The sequence below is a fragment of the Falco biarmicus genome, chromosome 7, assembly GCF_023638135.1.
Source record: "Falco biarmicus isolate bFalBia1 chromosome 7, bFalBia1.pri, whole genome shotgun sequence".
NCBI lineage: Eukaryota > Metazoa > Chordata > Aves > Falconiformes > Falconidae > Falco > Falco biarmicus.
In genome coordinates this window covers 54,690,164-54,705,800 of record NC_079294.1, presented here as the reverse complement: position 1 = coordinate 54,705,800, position 15,637 = coordinate 54,690,164, and the positions used below count along the sequence as shown (strand labels likewise).

At 39.5% G+C, this 15,637-nt stretch overlaps 1 protein-coding gene across 2 annotated transcripts in view; it reads right to left on the bottom strand.

Moving 5' to 3' along the window:
• The window catches only part of ALDH1A2 (aldehyde dehydrogenase 1 family member A2), an 82,042-nt gene that overhangs the window by 16,939 nt on the left and 49,466 nt on the right, over window positions 1-15,637 (bottom strand). For both annotated transcript variants that reach the window (XM_056346287.1, XM_056346288.1), the window contains 4 exons: window positions 14,362-14,491; window positions 8,422-8,483; window positions 5,553-5,681; window positions 5,306-5,419 (listed from right to left, as the gene is read on the bottom strand). In XM_056346287.1, coding sequence (XP_056202262.1) covers window positions 5,306-5,419; window positions 5,553-5,681; window positions 8,422-8,483; window positions 14,362-14,491 — 435 coding nt within the window. The remainder of the gene's footprint in view (window positions 1-5,305; window positions 5,420-5,552; window positions 5,682-8,421; window positions 8,484-14,361; window positions 14,492-15,637) is intronic.

Here is a 15,637-nt window from a genome sequence, read left to right as displayed (position 1 = left end):
CTTCTATAGGCAAAGAGTTGCCCAAGGACAGCTCCCTAAGTTTCACCAAAACCACCAAGGAAGGAAAACAGAAACAACTACTTTTCATTCAGGAGGCACAAGCTGTCCAAGATATGATCAAAAAGATTCAGCAGAAGCAGGAATGAATGATAATGTAGCCTCCCTAAATCCTCCTTATATTGAACAGTGCATGTGTGTAACACTTCTCGGAACCGGTCAAATCATCTTTAGGATTCTTGTTGCTAAGGTAGAAAATGCCAGGATGTAATTCTTCATGATAGCCAAACCCAGCAAGAGGTTGTGTGAGCCAGGAGAGCTGACACAACTCATTGCTGGTGCAGTAGGTAGACATTCTGTCTACATCATGCACTGTGACATTCATCTCACTTCAGAAATGAAAGGAGAATCCTGCTGAGTAAATTAGAATCAGTGGTAATACAGCTGTTAGCTACAAACATTTGTTTGGCATGAATCAATCTTGACTCTCCTGTAGTTTGCTTTGATGGTCTCTCTAGTATCTTGTTGACTAATGATGAGATCATGGTTTGTTAATCTAAGTGCATAAAGAAAACATTCTGCCAAGCAAAATGCAGACTCTTTTGCTGGGGTTTATTGCAGTTGTTTATAGACCTTTTGTTTACACAGGCATCCAAACCAATTTGTCGGATATTTATTTGGGTTACTCTACAGAACTGCATGAACACAGACCTGAATCCTATCTTTAATCTGTCTGCATTTTAATGGGTCATGGTTTGAACAAAGTGGAAACCAGCCACTTAGGATACATTTCTTGCTGGCCAGGGCTTCAAATGTTTTGTGTGCTATCTATAATTGTCATCTAGAGAGCATTTAACAACTGGAGAGAGTTGTAAGCTACTCGGATTTGGAGGTAACATTTGTTTTTGAACAGAAGTTATTAGAACTCATTAAACTTTGGCAACAAGCAAAATACAGTTTCTCAGGCAGCCACTGCTTTAATTGCATATATTTTAAATGTTTAACTTCTTGCTCCCCATAATCATCTCTGATCTTAAGCCCAGAACATACTAAACCCAACTATTCCATGTGCACCAGGAACCTACAAGTACACAGTTCCCATTTAGATGGGTGTACATATAGAGACATGGCCAGACAGCTCACAGCAGTCAATAGGGCTGTATTTGCAAAACCTGTAAGTGAATGCACAGATCTGAGTGGAAATAAAGGCAAATGAAGAGTAAAGCAGTTTCTGATGGCTGCTTTTCTCTGCTATTTGAAGGCCTCTTACCTTTGCTACTTAGCAAAAGTTCTTTCAGGAAATAAGAAGGTAATACAAAGACCCTTTCTGCATTTCTGATATGTGTAAAAATGGTCCCCTCGGCAGCACTTCTCTTGGAAATAAAGTCAGTCTGCTGTTCATTTGACTGGGGAAGAGACTTATATATAACCTCTCCCATACTTCTGAGCTCTGCAGCCCAACAGCAGACACATGGGTAAGCCAGACATCCTGAGTTTGGATCTGTACTTAAGCCCAGAAAATATAAATGACTGAGTTTTATTTTAATTAAATTGTTCCCCATATCTTTTCAAAGAAACTCAAATAGACAGGAAGACATGGAACAGTGAAGAAACTAAGGCAAAGTAAAAGGGAAAGGGCATGTACCGTGAACAGCTGGGATAGTGTGGGAGATAGCTGAGCTTTAGAGAACCACTCCCAAGGTCCTGGTGAGTGAGAGTTTCACCTACAGCTAGAAACCAGAAGGATCAAGGAGAAATACAGTAAGATGTAATGAGATATTTAAATTGATTATGGGCTTTCAAGGAGAGGTAGGAAAGGGCTAGGAGCAAGTGTTGATGTGGTCAGATTGACTGGAAGAAAGATTGGTTTTGGCAGTTTCAGTTTCATCTGATTGCGGAAGATGAGGAAAAAATGTGTCAGTGAAGCCTGAGAGGAGATTGCTGTAATTAAGGAGGATCATGGCTTAGCCCTGGTTCACTGAAAACAACACAGTAAAAATAAACATTTTTGTTAAAATGCCCATATCAAACAAGCTGCTGAAGAGTATGAACCAAAGCAAGCAGAGAAGCCAGGAAAGCTGCTGGAATCCAAGAAGGTACAATATTTTTAGGCTTGCTTTCGTACTCAGTATGATTTTCTTTCTTTCAGTGTGACAGTTGTCAAAGTGAAATTCATAGCCTGCCGAGCGTCTGCAGAACTCTTTTTAGTGAGCTGTAGAGGGAAGAGTTTTGAGAGCCGTGCACTGGGGGACTGGGTGAGGTGGTGTCAATGGGAGGGTGTTTCATAAGAAGCAGGCAGGCAAAGCGATAAAAGAATTGTCACACTACTCTTGGTGTGCGTGAGCTAACCCATAAAAGGAGGAGTTAGAAGGAAAGAGGGAGAGAAGTGGAATCAAACAGTAATGGTACCAAAGGAAAAGAGCTCCTTATGTTTTTTCATACATTATTTGTGGGGGAGTGTATGAGGAGTAAACAGTAGTACTTTAAACAATTTTCAAAGCACTACAGAATCTAAGAAACAGAAGAGAAATAGTGCAAACTGGACCAGCATCATAAATTGGAAGTCAGTGTTGTAAATTCAGTCATTTATGTGTTTTCGTTGCGTAGACATGGGCTTGAGGCCTCAATATAGTCAGGAGTTTCAAGAGGTATGGGATTGATGCATGGATGACAAGGCCATTGGTTGCTATTAAATACAATTGTCCACATGCACCTTCAGGCTCAGGAAGTCTTTAAATTGTTGATTACCAGAAGCTGTGAGGCTACAGCCAGGAAAGATCACTCTACACATGCTCTCTTCTTCTATAAGCATCTGTTACTGGTCATGTTGCAAGATAAGGTGCTAGGCTGGATCGATCTTTAGTGTGGCTATGTCAGGCTTTATTGATTTAAGGTCATGAACTTGGCCTTTTGGCTCATGTTTCTATGGATTGGGTTCTACAGATTTTGGGAAACAGTATTATTTTTTTTTGTAGGAAGGGTAGCCTGTTTTCTGCCTTAAAAAAAAAAAAACTTTACAGGAAATAGATAGTAGTAGCCTGAGTTTTGTGATATTTACAGGCAAATGGGGAGTTTTCCTTAGCCATAAGTATATACTTCAAAGGTAAAGAATGTATACTTTTTTCCACAAGAACCTCATGGTGAGAACTTGAGAAAAACCTGTGCTTCCAACATATAAACTCGAAGATCCTTCCTTTTGTACTGATAGGTTTCATCATTAACTTGCTCAAGTTGAAAGTATTAACTGCCTTAACTAGCACCTGGATGAAATGGGGGAATAGAAGTTAATATCGTAGTGTTTATGTATCTGATGGCTATTGGAAATCCACATCACTGGAGTGTACAGTTGACATGCCTCAGACAAGACCAGAGAGACAAAATATTTCCATTGTTATTTCATTAGAAATTGAAATCTGGTTTGGAGAAGTCAAAGATTCTATAGTACAGCTCATATCACAGCATTGTGCTTAAAATGTTACAATGTTGACTTGCTGTTACAAAAATTCAGTGTTACAGGAAATCAGAAACAATATGGAATAGTTTACACTAACTCTGCATTAAAACGTTCCATCTGTTCTTGCTTTAGGTTCTTAGAGAATTGCTTTTTCATCTCTGTAATGCTTTTCACTTCCTATTAGTAAGGCTTTTAAAGGTAGGCACTGAGTTAGTATAAAACCCACAGCTTTTGAGTTTAAACGCCTATTAAAACTAAAGCTGTCTGGAACTACAATAAAAATTTATTTTGGCTACAAAAGACAACTTTGAAACCTAACCCATCTGTATTTTTCCTCCTCCAAACAGTGCAACATCCTGTATAATAGAATATTTATCTTAAACAGAGACCACATATCTTTATGAAAACAATTGTTTCAACTTAATTTATGGGGGGTAATCAGCTCATATTGAAGTTTTCAATATTCCAGGATGCTAATATAAATTGGTTACAGGAGATGTAACAACTAGGCTAATTCCATAGAATACTCTGAAATCTGATGTTGCCATCGACTTAGAATGTAACCTGTGTATATTACAATCTAAAATTGCCAGGAAAAAAATAATGTACAGGCATATAGTAATTGCAGAACAACTGTGTGTGTGCAAATTAGGCATGCGACTGCATCTGTGCTTTACTGGTAATTTAAGCTCATGTATGGTGACTTCCAAACTCGATTACAGGATAAATCCACCAGAATAATTTATTTGAAATAATTGAGCTGGTCTCTGCAATCCCTGGGCCCACCAGGGAGATACCCACACATATCTAGTAGGGCTGCTTGGTCAGTGAATTTATCAACCTAAATCAAAAACAAATTGACTCACTGTGGAGAGCAGTATCCCTGGGATGCATAAAGCCTCCCACTGCCATGAGTGGGAGTCGAACATATCAAAGACAGACAGGATCCCTGGGGTTTAGCTCCCCCCATACAATAGTTTGTCAGATTTTGAATTGAAAAGGGTCGGGTTTAGCACTCTCTAAATATAACCAGCCCTGAAACTCCCACTGAGATTCCTTTCTGTCTGCCTTCAGACGATGAGATAAGGCCCCTTCTCCTGTGACTTCAGTCTGGAGTACCTCTATCATCCCCACCCCAACCCTGATAACAGCCAGCTTTGCACATGTTTGAGAGCAAGAAACGATCTGAATTTTGAGGCATTCATTACACTTTCTGTAGATTACAGCCTTCATCTTCAGACTGAACCTCCTCTGTAACATCTGCATTATAGACTCATAGCGAGACATTTTGGCATCCATTAGACAACTGACTCCCTTCATCTTCTGGCCAGCTTCTTCCCATCATTTTGGGAACAGACACCTTGGACAGTCTCCTTTTCTCCCTGCACTCCTTCCTTTTTAGACTTCCTCCTCAATATATTTGAATGCAACACCAAAATTGAAGTACATTTGCCCCAGTTTGCCCCCGTCATCTCCCCTTTTCCCCTAAGTACGCCAAGATACACAAATTATGGATGCTAAAGCAGCATTTATGTGTGCTGTGATATACATGGGATGTTCTGCCTACTTGCATGTGATTCACATCCTCATAAGCCCACAGGAAATCCCAGCAATATTTTTCCAGGCATATCTCCTGTGCTGAGGTGCTGAGCACAGCAGGGGCTGGAGGAAAGGAGCCATTTCTGCTTTAGAAGTACTGCAGTACATACTTCCCTTTAGTTGGGAAGGACAGACCACTGATTTAAATGTAGCCCTTTTACTCAGTGACATTGAGAAATGTAGCACAAGGGCTTACTACTATCTCCGTAAGTATTTACTCACATTTTACAGTAACGTATCCATGAATCCTCTTACCTCAGTGGATCCAGTAAAAGCAATTTTATCGATGCCAACATGAGATGCTATGGCCGCACCAACAATTGGACCAAATCCTGGCAAAATATTGACAACTCCTGGTGGAAACCCAGCCTGTAAAAATAGGAATGAATGAAGGGAAGCATGATTTATGAAAACTGATAGAGCACGTTAAACTAGGCATGTGCTAGTAGTTCCTTCCCCCACAAGGAGAGACAGAGACATTACTTCTGCCAATTATTCTTACCTCCTTGATGAGGGCTCCCATATAGAGAGCGCTGAGTGGTGTTTGTTCTGCTGGTTTAATAACTACTGTATTGCCACAGCACAGAGCTGGAGCAATCTTCCATGCAAACATCAGCAGGGGGAAGTTCCACTGTAGGAAAAAATAAAAGTTGATAGATGGAAAAATATTGCAGTGGTGTTTTGTTTTCAAGATGTCAAGCTGCTACCTCACTTATTTCTCAGGCTGATCTGCAACATAAATCTTTCCCAGCACAAAGCAAGGATTTTTTTTTAATTACTGCCATTAAGAAAGCGACAACAGTGACCTTTTAGTTCTTTCTCTCCTGTTGAAAGAAGTACAGCCCCCACCCACAGTCTTCATAAAAGAATCTTCTGTTATCTGTTAATTTTTTTAGTCACAACTTTTTATTTCATTTACTGTATTGCAATTGGCACTTTTAATTCCCCCATCACAAATAGTTCTTGCTTCTGGTACATTTGGAAAGAACTGTTTGTTCATGCTGAAGCATTTTTGCATGTAAATTTCCTATCCCTGAATACATTTTAAGATAGATACAAAAATTATACTCAAAAGTATATAATCCTTAATTGATGGGATTACAGTAAAAAAACCCATAAATGTCAATGCTTGGTCAAAGCATTTAATTTTCTTGAAAATTTCTTACTGAGCCATTTATCTGGAAGATGTTAAAAGAACAGTAAAACACAAGTTGAAAAACACTCTTGGCTGATATAAAATTTTGTGTCATCATTAATTTCAACTTCATTTAACTGCAGTAGAAGATGTAGAAAATTATATTAGTTTAGTGGACAAACAAGTTGTGGCTAAAGATAAGAGTAACAAGCCTTTTTTGTATCAAAGCCTGATCCTAACAGGTTAAGTGGATAGTCTCGCTGATTTCCGTGGAAATGCCATAGTAATAAAATAACTGCATTTGCACAATCAGTCTTATAAATGCATAGAATAACTTCCTTTGGAAAGAAAATAGAAAATATCAGTCAGAAAGAGTCAGCCACTAGCCAGAACACGTTAGTGCCTGATGCATATCAGCTGCCACTCTCATGGACATCTATCTAGCCCCTGGCTAGCTTGAAAAAATACACAACTGTCTTTCCATCACCGAACACCCAATTTTTTACTCCCTCAGTTGTTTATAAACTCCGGAGACAAAGTGATGTTTTAATTCCATCTCCAGTATATAAACCTGGGAGGGGAGCTGTAGGGCCAACAGTGTGCTGACAGCCTGCACTTCTAATGGTATTGCAAGGAGAGCTCTGTGAAGAGTTTTATAGGGTAGTATATAGCCCTGTTTATGCTACAGAGCTGCCAAAGAGCATATGTTTTGATGGAAGCTAGGATGTGAAAGAGGATGAGGAGTTTAGTGTTAGGCATGCTGTTTAATTTTATTTTTGTAATACCATATTTGCTAGTGTAATGGCTAAGTGCATGCAGTGGCACGGGGGCTGTACTCTGTGACTGGTAGCTGTGGAGGAAATATGTAACAGATTAGCAGCAGTGTTAGAATAGATGCGTATGACAGCCATGTTGAAGTTTTGGAGAACAAACCTGGGGAAGAATGAACAAGTATGGTCGATGGCTTGGTATCCCGAACAAAGAGTTTTACAAATCTAAGCTAAATATATCCTGCTTTTGGCATGATCTTCAGCCCGTGGCCAAGTTTCATCAACACACCTCAGTTAAGCTCAATCAGACAAGCCTAAGAGATGTCCAGCAACTTTGGAGTTAGATGTTGGGGTTGTCATTTTGCAAATGCTTATCCATGTGCCTGGCTGAAGAATGAGGACAGAGCTGTGGAATTGTTCATTCATAAGGACCACTCATGGGTCAGGTTAGGAGAGTGTGAAGGTGTTTGTGGGACAGGTATAGCCACAGTCTCGGAGTCATTTGCATGTTTGAGTTTCTACTGAGTGCCAAACACAATAGCCACCCCTTAACAAAGACATGAAATAACAACAAATATAAATAGGGGAAAAGGGCTTAACATTGTTAAAGTAATCTTTTTTGGCTGCTCCTCTTTTAATGGAATTGCTGCGTGTTGCTGTTTAGTGGCTTTGTGGTTAACATGAACAAAATAATAAAAAAAACCCCCATCAACAAAGATTTCAGAGAATGTCCTGATTAGTTCCCCAGTGCTTTGTCAAGGAAAAAAGCTTCCACACAATATTTTAATAGCTATATGTGAGCCTCCCATTGAAATTTCTGCCAAAGCCAGTTTACTGGTTCTGAAAAAGTTAGCTTCTCGTGTAATTCCCATGCAGTGTTCAGCAAGAGTATATTAAGGATGTATATTGAGGTGTAGGGGGAGTACTAGATTTGATGAAACGCTGTGTTTCTCTCTCAACAAATAAAATAAACATTTCATGTCTTTTATTAGCTGCACAATGTTAATTGTAATGATATGTCTCCTGGAGTTTCCTCCAGCCTTGTAAAAGAAATAGCAGGAAAGAATGGAATTAAAATGCATCACATTCTCCCAGGAACTGAGGAGCCTGTTAAATCACAGTAAAAACTAAATAAATAAAAAGACTACCACAGCAAAGCATCAATTTTCCATAAGTTGTGTGAACATCCATAACCACTGGCAGCATATTAACACTGTGTTTTGCTTTGCTTGTTTTAATCATGAGAATTCTATGACTTGAGAACTTAACTCCTAATAACAGAGCCTAAACCCTATTAGCATGTTCAAATAAGCATTTGCAGGGAGGCTGTTAAAGATATGTCAACAATATGAGCTCAGCTTTTTTCGTAATGGAAAACACACATAGCTGAGGACCATGTTTTATGTGTCTTTAAAGAGAGCTGGTTCAAATGAAAATAAATAGAAAGCGCTAGTAGAGATACTCACAGGGATGATCTGTCCACACACTCCGATGGGTTCGTGTCTTGTAAACGTAAAATAATCTCCATCTGAAACAGATGAGCATGGTTACTCTCAAGTGCAGTTTGACTTGGCAGAACAAAAAAAAGAGGAGGGAAAAAGCTCTAAGGATCAGCCTTTGATGACAGTAAAAGAAATAAAGAAGTCATGGAAATGTTTTTTCATGAGCCAGCATGGGAAACCTAGGTTCAGGAGCAACCTAATTGTTCTTTCTGTAGAACAAAGGAAGCAAGCATCCCATCAGAAAGTAACCCGCTTTGTTCCTTGAGAAAGAGGACAAGCGTACCACACGAAAAAGGGCAGTAGCAAGGAAGCCACTTACTGGCCTCTGCTGATTTCAGGGTGAGAGAAGTGAAGGAAAAGTCACAAAGGCAATTTCCTGAAAGGCATGACTGGAACACAGCAGTATAAAGGTATATGTACAAGCAGATGGGGAATAAGAGAGTAACATACATCTCACTCATCGTCCGTTGAAGACACAGGCAGTTTGAAGTAATGGAATGATACACAACAATCTGTAGGTATGGAACAAAGAGGGGAAGCCTGTGATTGATGTGTAATTGAGCACGATTTACTACAGGAGACAATGCTAAGGAGAATGCAGGGGTCATCATACAGCCATGCTTGTACAGCTGACTTATAGAACAAGGCCTGTATCAGAAATGGCCTCAAGCTAAAGAGGCAGTTTCAGTTGACAGGGAATAGTTGGATGCAGCTAGAAAACAAGACAACAGAGAATAGGAGCAGTTTTCACAAACCTTTTGGACAAGGCAAAGGTGAATAAATACATGAAGGGACCAAGTCACTAAAAACTTGGAAAGCATGGGCTTTTCTCACTGGAATTTTGACAGAAATAAGAATATGGACTAAGAAAGATCCTAACAAATGAAGATGCACGAAAAGCAGACTGCATATTCACAAACAGCAGATATGGATGGTGTGAGGCTAAAGGGAATTACTCAACTTTCTGATCTGGTAATTGTTTTTAAGGTCTTGACGAACAAAAATCACAAAAAATCTCCACGGGTGAGAGGTATCATTAGTTAAAGTAAGTATAGCGCTCGATCTGCAGTCCTTAACTAAAGCACTGTTGAGCTCAGGGCAGCCCAAGTCAGGTCACGAAATAAACAGATCTGTGATGTGGGGTCAGGCCTGTTGTCTGCAGGACATTTCGCATGGCCTGGCCTGCTCAGAGCAGAGCGGCAGGTCTCTGCGCTGGCTCATTCTGCACAGCTGGTATAAGTGACTGTCATGGGGGCTGGTGGAGTTTGTGCTCTCTCACAAAGCCGCACAGTTGTTGCTGCTTCAGCACTTGCCTGTGGTCTGGGAGTAAGTGCTGAGGTTATACATGCTGTGATGCGATGTAGGTTTCTTCCCAGTTGATGAAGAGCAGGGAAATGACCTTTATTTTTTTTTTTTTAAAAAAAAATCAACCTGGTTTTTAAAGAACCAGTTACGGTATTGTCTAACCATCAGCTTTGTTAGTGTCCCTGGCCTGCATCTATGCAAAGCAGATTTACAGCACTTTCATACCTAAAATTGAGCCTTGCAGCTGTATAAACTAGCCCAGGCTCAAACCACCTCTGGATTTAGGTTAAATGTTTTTAGTGAGGCTATGGCTGAGGGAATAGCTATACTTAAGGGATGAGCTGAATGTGCCCCTTAGCCTGCAGTGCTTGGTTATCTAGAAAAAACTTGAATCTCTTTACTTAGAAAAATGATTTCAACTAAGTTTGTGAAAATGCTGGGAAGGTTACCTAGGCTCAGTCACAGGCCATGAGTTGCCAGGATAGCAAATGGTCAGATGGAGGAAGGGAGGACAAGGATGGGAGATGCCAGGGCTTTTGCTCCCATTGTCCCTGTCCAAGGCAGAGGTATGTGCTTTCCAGCACTTGGCATGTGGGCAGCTGTGGCCTCTACCCCATTCAGTGTAGAGCTGCAGCCAGCCTTGTCCGATGTCAGGGCAAGACTTAAGTTCACAACGGAGAGTACATTTTGGGAACCTGCTGCAATGTCCTGTACTGAACATCTGGTAACAATAAATGGGTTAATCCATAAAGCTTCTTGGGTTTAAGTAAAGACTTCAACTTAAATTTGATTAGAAATAACTTATTTTCAGGTCTGCTTATTTCTGTACATCTACTTTACAGGATTTGCTCAGTAGAAACCTGAGCTAGAGTAGCTAATATGTCAGCTGGGGGCCAGGCGCAGAATAATACCAGAAAGGTAACCACAGTCTGCAACCAAGACAGGGACAGAGCAGAGGATATAAAGGAGCGAGGGAGAGAGAGAAAATGAGATTTGCATCAGGAAAAGGAGGAAGAAAGTAGCTGACCAGTTGGTTTGCTCTGCATTGACAAAATGTCATTGCAGCGTTTTCTAGATGCCTAACAACTTCCCAGTGGAGGTGAGAACATGTTTCACAAATCAAGATGATCAGTTTGATTTTCTAGGTTATCTTTCATGGATGCTAGCAGTGGTTCACAGACCATAGGAAGAATTATCAGACCAGACAGAAGTAAAGTAGAAGTCAAAACAGAGAGAAGTACATACAGGCAAAACTGTCTTAGTGTTCAAGAGGCACATAGAGGAGTCAGCTAAAAATACCAGCTTGTACTCGGTAGTACTGTGAGAGGTGGATTCTCAGCCAGAAGGATGGTGACAACATAACAGTAACACAGTTACGTTAGCACTGTCTGACTTTAGATTGTCACTGCATAATCACTGCCACATGTCTGTGTGCTTCATAACATCAAGTTATAGATAACCTGGACCTGCTTGCCAAGTCAGACAAATGGTGGTTAATTCTACCAAATGTAGGCAGAACATTTCACAGAGCAATACCTCCCATGCAGAGTTGCTTGCCCTGCTTTCTTCCACTAGACTCTAGACAGCTGCCCTTTTTGACACCTACTTCCAAAGCTCAGCATCCACAGACTTACTGTTAAGATTTGATTTTTGAGGTTGCTTTCTAACAATATCTTTGTGAATGTATGTGACTTGAAGTTATTCAGGTGCTTCAGATGCCTCTGGACAGGCCAAAGATATGTCTAAGAGCCGCCTTGACCATAGTGTAAAATAAGCTGTTACCATGACAAAATAACTCAAGATTGATGAAGTGAATCCCTTTTTCTGAACAATGAGCACAGAAGGCTCCCCCGTGCTCAGAAATTAAATAGGAGACTTTAAAAATATTTTAGAGTTTCAAGATTAGTTTATACAAGTCGCGCTAATCACACATTCTAAGATGTTATTGCTGATGATTGTTACTCCTACCCTTTTACTAGCTGGCAGCCAGAAGAACATTGCCTGAGAGGGATCTCACAGTCTGATCCCACATGCAACTTAAAAATTAGTCTTAAAGGGTTTTGGGGTGTTTTTTTTTAATATTCTCAGGTGATGTAAATGAGCATTCAGTCCTCACTGATACTAATAGAGCTGGATCAATTTGAAGCTGCTTAGCACCTGGCCCAAAGATCTTTATTTCTTAATCAGAAAGAAAGCCCAGGGATCTCACTTTGGGATAGCAATACCTTCCACAAATGTGTTTGCTCAGATTTCCATCAGGAGTCTCTGTCCTAGATATTTTATTTGCATAACAGTCATAATAGAGTCACATGCCTAATATAGCGGGACACAGCAAACAAGTGGGTGAGGAGAGCCGAGCTGTTTCTTTAAGCTGTATCATACCATATATCGATTTAAAGATACAATTTTTGCTTGCATTAAGTTTATTAGTTTAACAGTTTCTAGTCTAGCCTCATTCTGTTTTAGATTAAATCATTAAGGCTTTACGCATGTCAGCAAGGAAAGGGCAGTCTGAAGATTTTAGCAGCTCTGTGACCAAAAGGAATGTGACTGTAAAATGCACTGTTCTTCTTCTACTTGTCTGTCACTTGCCTATTTTTATTTTAGAGGAAAACCTCAGCAGAAACAGATAAAAGATTGAGAGGTTTCAGATTTATTAACTTACTGAACAGAAAGACAAGGAGATTTAATAGGGTTTTTATTTTGGTTTTGTCGTCTTGTTTGGTTTCTTTTGATGAGCTGATGATAAATGAATGTAAAGAGCACCGTTGTTTAACAGTGGCCTTGCTCTAAAATAGCTTTATGAGAACGAAAAATTTATGGTGTGACACTAGAGGAATAGAGGAGCATTAAACCAAGAGGAAGAACTGATGCCCTGAAAATCTGTGAATGGACTTGGGATTCTGCACTACTGATAACTGTGTTTGTTAGGACTGAAGTTTGCATTTAAGAAGGATGCTGAAAATGTGCCTTCCTCTCCCCCAGTGTAACCCACCTTCCTGAAAAAATCAGGGTTTTCATCTGGTACACTCCTTGAGGACAAGAATAAGCAGAGGATTTTTATTCCTCTTAACCTGGCAATGCTTTTTGGTGACTGACCAAAATTCTGTGTACCTGCTGGGCTAACAAGTGAGAAGGAGGCATTCACTGACCAGGGAGAAAGAGATTAGGGAACAGGAAATCTGCTGAATATATGAATTTATGGTATGCATGTTTAAAAGTGAAGTGCATGCAGCAAAACCAGGATTTATGAATCTCAGCCTAAATGACTGTGCAAATCTTCAGGAGTCCTTACAGGGGAGTCTACACCTTAAATACCAATATGGTAATTTCTTTGGTGAAAATATACTAGTGTTGATAAACGTTAGTCAGTGCACACTGCAATTTTAATAAGCTGAAAAACCACAATGAGTAACACTGCGATAAAGAGTTATGTGATCTGTTTTGCTCCTGAAAATTTTGGGTGAAATTTTCAATTTATCTGCTTGACTAACTGGTCATTTTGTGCTTTGCTGTATAGAGGCAAGCTAGTGTACTGCAGGTACTGTGTTACATTATGCAATTTTATGGATATAGATGGGCAACAGTGAAATTCATTTCCTGGTGAGTGTGCCTTCCTGGTCTCTTCAGTAAAGTGTAACAAACACACGTGTGTAACGAACAGGGCACACTGTGAATCCAAAACAAATCCATAGACTAAATGTTTGTTTTCCTTACTGATTTTCCAAAGATTTATTTTATGCGGGTAGAAGATGAGTACATTCATCTTAATGACTGCACCTGCATAAAATCATTCTTTGCCATCATGTGCCATTTTACATAATTATAGAAGTTGGTACATGCAGTCCAGACTGAAAATGAGTATGTTCATAACAGAAAATGCAGCCTGTATTTGCTAAACAGCTAGGAGGGAGAGGCAGGAGGAAGAGACTTGTTAAATAAAAATAATAATAAGGATTTTTTCTTTTCTTGTCTCTTTAGCAGAAAATAAGAGCAGAGTACCTAATTTTCTAGCACTCATAAAGATGTATCTCATACTTACAATATAAAATGCATCCCACTGAATAATTTGAAGAAGCATGTATAACAAAATTATCTGATGAGTGTGTACAGTTCTCTGTAGTAACATTGCAAACTCTCTCAAAAGAATGCACGAATTTGGATCCAGTGTTAATCCAAAGTAAAATGATTTTCATAGGCGGTAAGAAGACATATATAAAAAAAGATACAGACACAAGGCTACCATTTCTTAAAGAGGCAGCTAACACTATTTTCATGTGTTACAAGGTATTTGTCAGGCTTATACTGCATCCTTTTTTATAAGTATAATAATATTTAAATGTAGGTATTGAGCCATCTCCTTCTCAGATGGACACATGCAAGAGAAACAAAACACTCTTTGGGATGTGCTCGCAGGGCAGAACAATAGCAAACTGTCTTGTCCAGCCCTTGCTAACTTTTAAACATCTGCTTCAGCAACATGCTACACACTATGAGACCAAAACAAGGTTCTCTTCCATCTTTCACAAAGCTGTAATCTATTAAGCCATTTGGCCATGAGAATGATTAGGTGCATACCTCTGCTTTGATCCTCCTTACCTACAGGAATGGTCATTCCATGGATTTTGTCTGCCCAACCGGCATAATACCTCAGGGTTTTTATGACTCCCTGAAGATCAACATAGAAAGCTTGCAAGAAAGGTTTGCCACTGTTCAGTGATTCCATAGTCTAGAGGACAAGAAAAATTAAAGAGATATAAGTACAGTAGCATTTTTAGACTATTGTAGTTAATAATTCACTGCAATAACAGCTCTTCAATCACGACAAAGATTTTAATGAAGACCAACCATTATTGGTTATGCCTTGGCATAGTCTTAGCCTAGAAGATTCAGAACAACTACCTGGTCCTTTTTGCAAATGTGAACAAAAAGAATTTTCCTTAAAAAAAATCTGGTTCCTTCTGGAGTATTCTGGAATTACTATGATTTTAAGAAGAGTGCGTGAGTGTGTGTTTATGTGTGTGTGTCTGTGTGTCTTGTGGGTTTGCGTGTGTATCCACATGCATGTACATGTGCCTGTGTGTATTTTGGACCTAATAGCCACTGTGTTTGGTCCAGATATATAAATGCTAAATTGCTTTAATCAGGAGCCAAGATAAAAATGCCTGTCAAACTCGGTTCTGTTATGTTAATGATAACAGCTGAGAAGGGGCTCCTTGTAACCCCATATTAATGATCTGAATCTGCAAAGAGAAGAATGGACATATCCCTCTTCATATAATTGATGTGAATATAAAAATTTCTCTATATGGCTGCCAAGACTCCTGCTGAGGCCTGAGATATCTATACTGTACAGCCAGTTTATTTATTGCCATCAAATAAACAAACTCTCCTCTAGGGAAGCTCATAAATTAACGAGCTAATGTCCTTATTTTTAAGTTAATATTCCTATTTTTAAAGTATCTTATAAGCTATCCTCTTAGGGGTTCCTGAGATCATTTAGCGAAAAGAATCCAATAAAATATCCTAAGATGTTGAGTAGCTTAACTCATTCTCAATAGCTGTCTAATAGAAATCATTAAGAACGGGCAAAATACGCCCATGTGTAACACACCAACCATCAAATGAGTTTCTATAGAGAAGAATGGAGGCCTAATTCTGCACTGACTTATATCCCCAAGAGCAATTAATGGCATTGCCTGCAGTGCAATTCAGTAAAGAACTTGGCTCTAGAAATAAAAATCAAATGACAGGCAGAATAAACTTGATTTGCTGTGCACTTCCTTCTCCCTGTGGTGATTTTACAGTATACACTGGTGGTAAGATGATTTAAGTGTTGACAAAGCTGGAATTAAGATGTTCACCAGCTTAGTTC